Source organism: Gymnodraco acuticeps, unplaced genomic scaffold, assembly GCF_902827175.1.
Source record: "Gymnodraco acuticeps unplaced genomic scaffold, fGymAcu1.1, whole genome shotgun sequence".
Classification (NCBI taxonomy): domain Eukaryota; kingdom Metazoa; phylum Chordata; class Actinopteri; order Perciformes; family Bathydraconidae; genus Gymnodraco; species Gymnodraco acuticeps.
The window spans coordinates 1,294,892-1,305,950 of NW_022990647.1; the positions used below are offsets into that span (position 1 = coordinate 1,294,892).

At 43.8% G+C, this 11,059-nt stretch overlaps 1 protein-coding gene across 6 annotated transcripts in view; it reads right to left on the reverse strand.

The window, feature by feature from the left end:
* stx1a (syntaxin 1A (brain)) overlaps positions 1-10,595 on the reverse strand; it is a 59,658-nt gene extending 49,063 nt beyond the window's left edge. For all 6 annotated transcript variants that reach the window (XR_004570322.1, XR_004570321.1, XR_004570320.1 and 3 more), the window contains exon 1: positions 10,179-10,595. Coding sequence is in view for 3 of the 6 variants with exons in the window: in XM_034229362.1 (XP_034085253.1) it covers positions 10,179-10,208 (30 nt within the window). In the remaining 3 variants the exon portion in view is untranslated. The remainder of the gene's footprint in view (positions 1-10,178) is intronic.
* Between the last annotated feature and the right edge of the window lie 464 nt (positions 10,596-11,059).

The window sequence follows — 11,059 nt, forward strand, 5'->3', positions numbered from 1 at the left end:
TGAGCTTTCTTTATTTCCCTCACAATCCCCCGCAACCCGTCAAGACCGGCTCTGCTTCCTCGGAGGCTCTCGTGGAGCACCCGACGAGCGGGAATATCTCACTCCCGTTGACCCAACCGCTGGCGGGGGGCGGAGACGCGGGGGGGCTCCCCTGCCGCCTCCGACGGACGAGTCTGACGCCTCGGCTGCGGTTGCTGTGTGCACCTCTCCGCCTGCCGCTGTGGTCAGGTGACCTCGCTGCAGGCTGGAGCCAGCCAACGTGCTGGCGGATGTCGTCCCGCCTGCTCCGCCGCCGCCTTCATGGACTCCAACCATGGCTAGGAACTGGGGTCCGAACAGCCCGTCCGGGCTGATCGGAGCGTCCAGTAAAACCCTTTCTGGCTGGCTCTGTGACAGCCGCCTGCTGCAGCCAGAGGTGGCGCTGGATCTGCGTCATCCACGCAGCGATCCTCGCCTGGGAGACCGCAACGGACGCGCACAGCGTGAGCGCCGTGCTGGCCGCCTTACCGATCTCCTCCGCCTCCTCTGGTTGCCAATGGTGGCGGATCACTCCACCAGCGTCACCACCGAGTTGGACAGCAACGCGATTGTTGTTCGCCACCGCCGACTGCCTGAAACGCACACTGATGCGCCCGGTTCAGCCTGGCGGGCGACCATACTGGTCCTTGGGGGAGGCCAACGTAGGGCGCCGTCCGGCGATCAAGTTGACCTGCCTAACCCCTAAAGAACGCCATCAGGCTCGGCTCCAGAGAGGGCCTCCCTCCACCTTAGTGAAGGGAACAAAGGTGGACACCGGAGCCCTCAGGGTCCTCGGGTTCGCCGCCACCCCCTCCTGATACCTCCTAATGGCGGGGAAGCACGGCCAGACCGGATCACTCCTGCCCGTCTGAACCCGGGAAAAAACTCCGGCCATGTCGTCCAGAGCCACCCTCTCCCGACCTAGGGGAATGGGGAGACCTCTGCAGGCGGCCGCCCTGCAGATGATCTCCGGCAGCTCCACCATGATGCCACCTAACGCCGGCAGCGCCGTGGCAACGTAGAAGGGGACCGCGTGCTCGGCAGCCAAACCAGCACCTCGCTCCGCCTCTGTCTCCCCCATACGGGGGAGAGGAGGGAGGGGAGAACCGCATGGTGAACCATGGAGGGAGACTGGGTAGGAGTCGTCCGACTCCTGCCCGGCACTCGGCTCCAGGGACATGCTGCCGTCCACGTGCTCCTGGACGGGCCAATCGTCCTCCTCAGCTGCAGCAGCTTGAGCGTCCGCTCATCGCTTCCTGTCAGCTGATGGGAGACGGGCACAATGTGAGCAAGCGACCTGCTGGCTGAGAGCCGCGTCCGCGTGCTCTGGCCCCAGGCAGGATTCGCACATTGCGTGTTGGTCATAGCTCATGATATATCCTGAGCCACATGAGGGACAATCTCGGACGCAGTTGTTGCTCATGATGATTAATTTTGTTCTGTGCTTCAGTAACTGCCGTGGTTTGCTGAAGAAAAGAGGGAGCAGGTTGTCGGGCCTCCTTCCTATTTATACCGGAAGGAGGCCCGAGGGTGGGGCCCACCTTGCGGGTGGGTGTGGACTACAAGTGTTTCAGTGCTGCGCGGCGGCGCAGGGGGATTACCCAATAGCGATAGCCTAGAGGGTGAAGCCATATACGAAATAGAACCACAAATTAGCACTGGTCTAGGCGCGTTCACACCGCAGTACTTTTCCCACTTTAGTTCCGATATAGCTCCGAAATGTCGCGTTCACACCCAAAAAGAGCCAGAACTAAAATTAGTTCATGAGAACCTTTTTACCCCCCTTTTCCGTCCCTGCAAGAGAGCAGGTACTTTCGTGGGAGAAAAAGGTTCCTATGTCTGATTGGCTGGGCGGATTGCAAACCACACCCCGTAAAACTCCCATTTTATTATCCTCGCATTGCATTATGAGCATTAGCATTAGCCCAGCGCAGAAACGCAGAGAGACTAATTTATGGCAACACAAAATAAAACATGGGAGCGGTGGAGATGAGGAGGTGTCGGCGTTCTGGCGATTTACTCGGAAGGCTTCAGTAGAAGCCAGTCCCTAACTCTGGGGACTTCCGGCCGGGGATTTTGGGCGGCAGTATACGCCGTGAAGTGGTTTGCGGCCTGCCAGTAAACCCAAAGCAGAAGAAGAAGAAGTGACGTCAGCGGCTTCATTTGCCTAATCCACCCCCAGGGACTTATTCCGGTGTGAACGCGATCTGTACTTAGTTCATGAGAACTCTTTAGTTCTCATGAACTAAAGTGGGGAAAATGAGCGGCTGAAGGAAGAGGAGGACATAGTGGGGCTATCGAGACAGGATAATTACACAACCAAGGAGCAGGGTGGGTAACGAGACGACACAGGAAGTGATTGATGGAGCCAGCCAAATGTAAAACTCAGTCAGTTCTGCTAGCTTTGAAGAAAATCAGGGCACACACTGATTTCAGATAATAAAATAAATAATGTGCACTATAGTTGATCAATTCACTCCTATAACTTTCTGATATAAATACAGACTAGTTTTTTCGTCAAAAAAACCCACTGCAATTTAAACAAGATACATTTTTTCTCAGTAAACGTTTCAATGTTGAATGCGAGTATTCTTTTTCAGTGAATATCCACTGATGAAGGAGAGGTAATTGTCATTCTTTAAGGGGCCACAAGACAGGCCTCTTGGCTGTCTCGGCTCTGCGTACACATCATTTTGCTGAAATGTTCTATATTGGATTTTTCTTTTGTTCAAATATATGCATAGTTTCTGGTTTGCATTCCAGTGAAAAACAATCTGTCCGAGGTTAACAGGATGAGTTTTTTCAGCCCTGTCGGCAGCGAGCAGGGTTCAGCAATAACGAAGAAGAACAATGTGGGTAGGAGAAGAGAGAGCAGAGAGTCAAGGTGTGTGCATGTGCAAAAATTGTCTTTATCCTAACAATCCTCCTCAACGTCCTCCCCTTTTAATCATTTTCTTTCTCATTCTCTGTCATTCTCTCGCCTCCTTCCTCCAGACTTCAGCTTCAGTACTGAACATTACAGCAGCTGGCCCACACAAAATTGACTCTGTTACCTTTGTCTCGCACCCCCTTCTCACACATCCTTTTGTATTTGTCTTTTCTTCTTTAACATCTCATTATCCTTCCTTAAGATAACTTCAACAACCTTTTATCTAACCAAACTGAAATGAATGATGTTTGATTTATGTTGAGTCTCTGTCTGAGAGAAACAGTTTATACTGTTGCAGTGTATTTCAATGTGGATAAGGTTGGAATAACAAATAAACGTAATCTTCCTCTTGCTGTCTCTTCCTCTTCTGTTCTTCTTTTTACACATTGTATTGTTTGTTGTTCTTCTTTCAGCTGCGTTTCATCCAATCTTTCTCTGCCTACCTTACATTTATCTGAACTTCAGTTAATATCAAAGAGATTCCATTTGAAACATGTCTAAATAGAAATTTGCAAACTGCAACACGGTTAATAATCTCATAACACAATAATAGTGTGTCTATATACCAATTAATGATAATCAATTCCAGTATATAATCCAAGTGTCTGCAGCTGCCAATTCTCACACTGATAACTCATTCCTCTGATGAGAGGACTGACCTTTTACACTAAATAGAGGATATTTACGTGTGTGTGTGTGTGTGCGTGCGTGCGTGCGAAAATGTCAGAAGCTTCAGCTGAACTTTAATAACAGATCACAGGCAGAGAAAAGAGTTGTGCTGTCACCACTAATGCCATGGCTCTTCCTCACCCCCCAGACCCTTCCCCCTATTCTTTTGTGGGAGAGAGCCTCGCTGACCATGAAGGATTATGATAGCACCAGTGTGCCGATAACACAATTATATTGGAGATATGGGGGAATGTAACACAATGCATGGCAGGAAAAGATTCAACGGGGGCAGAAACAGTAGGAGAAGAAATGCATAGAAAAGCCAATAAAAGTGTTAAAGAAAATAGAGGCGGAAACACTCTCTCTTCTCTTGACCTTCGTCATATGATGACACCCCATAATTAACGTAGAGCTGTTGAGGGCAGGACCATTAACCTTTATCTGAAGTCTGCTGATCTGCATGTCAGTTGGAGCGATGACATCATCGTGTTCCATGACACAGGTGTTTATATTTGAACTAACGAGGTATGCAGAGATCACAGGTTTCCATTGTTCTGAATGAGAGATGAACCTCTTACATGTGAACGTTTTGTGGAAGAACCGTAACAGATATCTGTGAAATTTCAAAACGTGAAGCATGTCAAAGAAGTTGAGTATCTGAAGTGTAATTTTTGTGTACTTTCGGGTTAATAATGTGGCCTTTTTGGCAGTTTAACTAAAGGTGTGCGGCTGCTACTGTGAGGAAATATCTGCCTGAAATTACAATGGGGTTTAATGGAGGAATGTTGAACGTTTTTGTCACTTCATGCCCTCAAGAGGCATTTTGTTTAATTATTTTTGCTTAATTATTTGTCATTTTTCAAGCTACGAGATGTTTTCCTACGTTTGTCATGATAAATTATGTCTCAAGAATGTAGGGTTTGGGAATTATGGCAGTTTTCAAAAAATATATGAAGGCAAATTTCAAGATTTCCTACCCTCTAGCTGTGACATCACGCACTCTAGTTAATGTTAAAATGTGAAGAAAACCTCTAAAACAAGGTCTGAACAATGTTTAATATCTCTAAAAGTAAGAATCAGATTTAAAAGTTGTTTTACACGAATAATGTCAGAAAGATGTGTAACATTTTAAAGTTGGAATGAGGTTTCTGAGTGAAAGTATGAATGAACAGTTAGCAGTTGAAGTCGCATGAAGATTTGTTGAAGTCTGAAGATTTCCTCCATTGACTTCAATCGTTAAAAATGTGATGTATTATGGGATGTATCTCTGGAATTATGAAAGTTATGAATGAGAAAAGTAATAGCCATCGATTCCCGACCGAGCTGAACGTTTTGTTGTTTGAACGGAGTTTCTGCGATGTTCAATGCGGGAGGAGAAGAGGGCCAAATTAAGTCGGAGGAATAATAATAAACTTTTCGTCCGTAGAATAACAGTTAGTGGGAATGCTGTTAACAGCATTCCCACTAAATTAGCTTGTCTAACGAACTTCAAACGTGATAATATGTCAGTTTGTTGTTCACGGCTTTCGCTGCCCCCAAGAGGTCAAACACCTATTGCAAGCGGATATTTTAACCAAAAAAAAACATGTTTCTGTCAATCAAGCCACCAGATTGGTAAATGCTAATATATATGTCATTTTGTGGAAGGTGGGGACTATGGTGAATAATGTATTTTATTGCGTGATTAGTTAAAAGTCCCTGTTCAGCCTAATATTAGCAATAATATATATATATATATATATATATATATAATCATTATGAAAGATTACCACCTATGAAAGTCAAACACGGCTACTTAGGGCTTCTTAGCCTTAATCTCAGACTAGTATCTGTGATAAAAGACGTTATCTGAAGAACCACAATCATCGATTATAAGATAATGTGAAAGGGGAGGTCTGCAAATTATAATTTACATTTTAGAAGCAGTATCAAAGAGGACTTAAAGCTAATCTCAAGCAGATGGATACAGTTTGATAACAGAAACATCTTTATTTATTATCAGGATATCCATTAGCTAATGCCAAGGGAGCAGCTAGTCTTTATGAGAAAAGCAACAATGACCCATCAGGAGGCATTGATTTTCAGAAAAAAGGTAAAAAGTCAGCTCAAGAAACGTCCATTAACACAAGCCCTCATGTCATGCCTATAAGAATAGCCTAGTTCAGGATGATTAAATGGGTCTACCATTCACACATTTAAAAAATAACCATTAGCAGCCAACAGATAGGTGTACCAGTCACACTCCTTTCACAGCTCATTATTGCTATTATGCAGCCTCTATGCGTTGATGAATAACATGCGTATGCTTGTGCCTTACTCACGACTAATAACGATAATGTAGGATGGTGACAGTGCATTGCCGTTTCACTCTCTCTGTGTCTGATTTAAAGGATAAAAGCCCATCTGCGGAGCACAACCAGATTGTTGCTGGTTTCTGAACTGTTTGCAGAGGCTTGAATCTTCAATGAGGATAAATAAAACTTTCGACCCTCTAAGAACAGTGTGCAATTCAACAGCAGTCAGCATGGCTTTTTCTTTCTCTCCCTGTTTGCGTCACTTACAAAGTGTCAACACAGGTCAAGGACAGAAGAAAAAAAGGTGAGGACATGGAAACAAGTGGAAGAGAAAAGATAGGGATATTGAAATGAAAATGTAAAAGACACAGAATATCTCAGTCGGGCTTCATATCCATCCTATTAGTTGATATGTCACACAGTGAAAACTCCGCCATACGAGCTGCCTATTCCAATGCACTGCCTAGCAAGGCTGCACAGAGCAGACAGAAGGGAGAAAGTAGAGAAAAGGGAAGGGCAGCCATCTGATAAACTGCGGATAGGACGAGAGCAAAGAGCAATAACGGAGAAACTCAGCATTACCGAGAGGATGAAAGAAAGGAGCAGGTTATTATTAAGAAGAGATTGAGATGGATAAAGAGGCAGATACGGTCAATCAAACGACAAGACGGAAGAAGAAGAAAGAGACAGAGCTGATAAAACGTCAGGAAATCATTCACATTTGATTGATAACAGTTCCTGGTGTTTGTGAAATCTGCAATAACCTTTTCACCAGATATCAACCTTAGGTTCCAGAGCTTGAAGACTACTGAGAAAAACCTCTCATCTGCGCCATCTGTCACTAAATCAAGTTTGGCCGACTGGGAAGGATGGGACGAGGTAAGGAGAGGCTGCATGAGCCTTTTAGTTATTGAAACTGACAGTTTTTAGGCAGCAAAATGAGCTTCTGGAAGAGCAGAGTCATAGTCAGGTGCTGAGCTCATAAAGTAGCTTCATATGCATATGGACAATGTTGAGGCAGAACCTCCACCACGCAAATATGAGCAAAACTCAATTTCCTGCCAAAATGACACATAAAAAGGGTGATTCAACTAGCAGTGTGACTCTTCAAAACAAAGACACAGAAGCTACGCAATCTGTAAAGCTCAGTTATCTTGGTTTTATGTGAAAATGATGTGATATCTTTGTAATATGTTTTCTGAAATGACTGATTATTACAACCATTTAAGCAACTCTTACACAGAAAAACATTTTCAAACTAGACAAACCAAATGTAATGGAGAAAACAGTACACAATCCAAATGTAACAAATGGAAATAAAATAAATCCATTCAGTAACAGCACTGATATTGGCCAGATGTCACCTTCCAGAATAAGAGAGTTTAATCAGTTTAATTGAATCACTTTCCTAATAAAAGTCAATACTTCCACTATCACATTCAGTAAGTCACACTGCCCTTTAAACACATTGGTCACAAGCCTAGCACAAGTGTGATGTACGTGGCAAGAAAACAAAGAACTAAGGTAGGTGTTAGAGCTAAACTTGAGGGCAAGAGACTAACCACCATGACTACAATGTCCAGACCACACCTACCATCCAACATCCAGGAAGAAGAGAAACGGAGGGCTAAGAAGTTATCTCTCAGCTCATGCCATCTAAACGCAGTTAAAGACTGGGAAATGACAGACCTTGACCTCTGCTGCCACTCCTGCTGGTGTGTCTTCATCATTAGGCAGATGGTACTTGAGGCAGGAATATAAAAGTGTGTCCAGTTGAGTTGGTATGCAGGGGTTTTGTAACCTGTTCAACTGCACAGCTCCTGAGGGAAGTAGGAGTCAGAGACCAGGCCCAAAGAGGGGCCTTCAAAGAATTCACCAATGAGACCGAAAAGAGCAATCACTGTCTGCAGCTGAATCGAAGAGATGAGGTTTGGGCTGCCAGTTGACCGGAGACTAACCATAAGACAAACATGCAGGTACTATCACCTGTGACCATTCTCGGATGGGGGTGTCTTGTGATAAAAGGCCAAATGTAGGTGTACACAGCTGAAGACGTGTATGAATGGTAGCAAACATCATCTTGTGTTTATCCCCCAAAAACAACCACAATTGATTCTAATGCAGAAGCAATTGTAGTGCATTATCAGTTGTTTTCACACTCTCAGAAGTGGCAAATTGCGTCCAACACTATTAGACAGATGTAGACTGAGTTTAAATAACCCAACACTGGTTTACATGATCTCCAGTCTCCTGAGTGAAAGTGCCTTGTTTTTTGACAACAAATGTCTCTTCCATCTCAACAAGGTATTGTTTCTTGGAGGGGATTCCAACTCCTAATTCTTATTTAAAGCTATAATAACTATTGATCAATTAAGCACAAGGCTGCAACAACACAAATGTATTCTTAATGAATATATATTATGCATGTTCATTTCTTCATTGATTTAATGAAAATATTTCCAGAAAAGCCACACGTCTTCCAGTTAGAAAATCTGAAACAAAGTCCAGTGACAATCCAGCAAGGGTAGGTGGAAGCGAAGGGTTAAAGATGAAGTCTCAGTGAAGAACATAACTGTAAATCTGCAATGAGCAAATAAATAAACTTAGACTAGTCCATTAATATATATTGAAATAATGATTAATTGCAGCCCTACACAGCCATTTAAATACAATCCCATGAATCTGACACTGTGCTGTTGTAATGTGCTGTCCTGACATTGCCTGACACATCTGCATGAGAGTCAAGTAGCTGCAAATGGGAAACAATATCAACCTAGTGCTGATGGGAAATAACAGTCTGTGACATGCAATTCACTTCAATTTTATTTGGTCTGTATTTGATGAAATTGGTCTGGCTGGGCCTGCTCCCGCTGCCAATTCTCAGACATGAATGATATGATCAAAAATAATAAAATAAAATAGAATCAGCAACCGGTATTACATTTCAGTTGATCCTGATTTCTCAGTGAAGCTGTTGAGTAAGGAGCGCGCACACACACACACACACACACACACACACACACACACACACACACACACACACAACACACACACAACACACACAACACACACACACACACACACACACACACACACACACAACACACACACACACACACCACACACACACACACACACACACACAACACCACACACACACACACACACACACACCACACACACACACACACACACACACACACCACACACACACACACACACACACACACACACACACACACACACACACACACACACACACACACACACACACACACACACACACACACACACACACACACAGTTGTTGTCTCCCTTGAGGCCAATTCATTAGATCTTCACTGAAAACTGAGAAGTCGTAAATTGTTTGCCCGACTGACTCCCCAGGTTAACTGCCAATTACATAGATCTGACAATGGTCACTTTAACACACACGCATACACATTTTCACGAGGATGAATATGTTGGAGATGATGAGGGTAGAATTGCGGAGATTAGATATATATGGTAAAAGTATATTTCACAATGAAACCCCCATCTCTTTTATGTCAGAAAGGACAACACATTGTGCTCGGTGTGGGTTAAAGGTTTTTGATGAGAGCGCCTGTGACGCGCAGAGGGCTGACATTTAGTTGAAATGGGCGAGCTGGGACCAATTTCCTTTTTCAAATCACACACCCATGGCTGGACAGATCGATCAAACCGCACACGTAGAACAATTATTAATGCACTATAATATATTTCCTCACAGGGCACACGATTAACAATTAAAATGCTTCTGAATAGCTAATTGATTCTAAATTACACACAATGCTGAAATTGAACATTGCATATTGAATGAAAGACCACATCGTGATTAAACACTATGAATTAAAGAAATGTCTATGCTTTAATCTCCCTTTTGAGTCCCAGAGATTAAATAGCATACAAATTGCTTAAAGAATGTAGGCAGGCAGATCACAGCGATTTTTTTGTTTCGAGATTGAGGAGGAAATTACTTTTAATTGGATTAAAAACCACACATCATTCATCCGTTTTACCCATACAGTAATGACTAGCAGTAATACGCGTCTGTTGCCTGTTATAAAACCCTACATTTCAGCCTCCATCAGACCCCTGAGCGTCACAACTGTTGCTCAGTGAGCGCACACAGCTCTGTGCCGTCAGAAGATGCTTTTACATCATCTAAAAGCGTCTTTATAAACCATCTAGCCTACTCCACGAACAGGTGGATAGTGGTCATTTAAAAGAATCAAACAGTAACTTACATGTTTAAGTTCTTGCATGCGGTCCTTCATGTTTGCGGTAAATCACACTTATTCCTTCAGTTCCCGGTGTTTTGTGGTTCGCGTGCGGTGATGGAGCAGCGGGGCGGAGACCGGCAGGATGATGCGAGTCAGACCGAGGAGAGGTGCGCGTCTGGCGGCGGTGTTTCGCCCCTTCGGTGTGGATGGTGGGACCACTTTACGGAGCCGGGTGACGCGCACTAAAGGTGAGGAGAGGCCTGCCGACGTTAACCCATTACACACCCTCAACTTCCTCCTCAAACCGCACTAATTGTTCTGTCTTTTGAAATAATTCCCCGCTTTAAGTTGATTTGTTACCGTTAAAGTCAATCCAACATATTGAAAGCACGACTGACAGTAAGTGACCGCCTCCTCAGAGAGTCTGGTGGATCTGTGTTGGGTTTGATTATCTATTGAGCAGGTTCAGAGATAACGCCCAGGTGGATGGCTTCCCTCGTGCCAAAGCTCACAGCGACCTCTGTTGGCCTTATGTGAAGCACACTTATGGAAACAGCGAAAGGCATCAACATTAAAATATTTGTTTACATAAAAGCCTACTTACCGACTTTGAAATGTTTCTTAGAATTGCTTTTACTACTGTGTAATAAAGTATAGTTATCATTTCTAAGATATCATCATATATCTAGCTAGGATTTTTAAGTGTATCCATAACTATAGTATCTTTTGTTTTCTTCCTTCATACCCAACATAAGTACCTTATCAATTGTCAAAATGTTTCCATTATTTGATACAATAAAGTTTATATAAACCATAACAAAAACGTAAGTAATAGTAGTTGCACCAGCAATGTGTTTACTTTGTTTGGTTCCATTTCCCCATTATGAGCAAAAAAAATGTTGGGC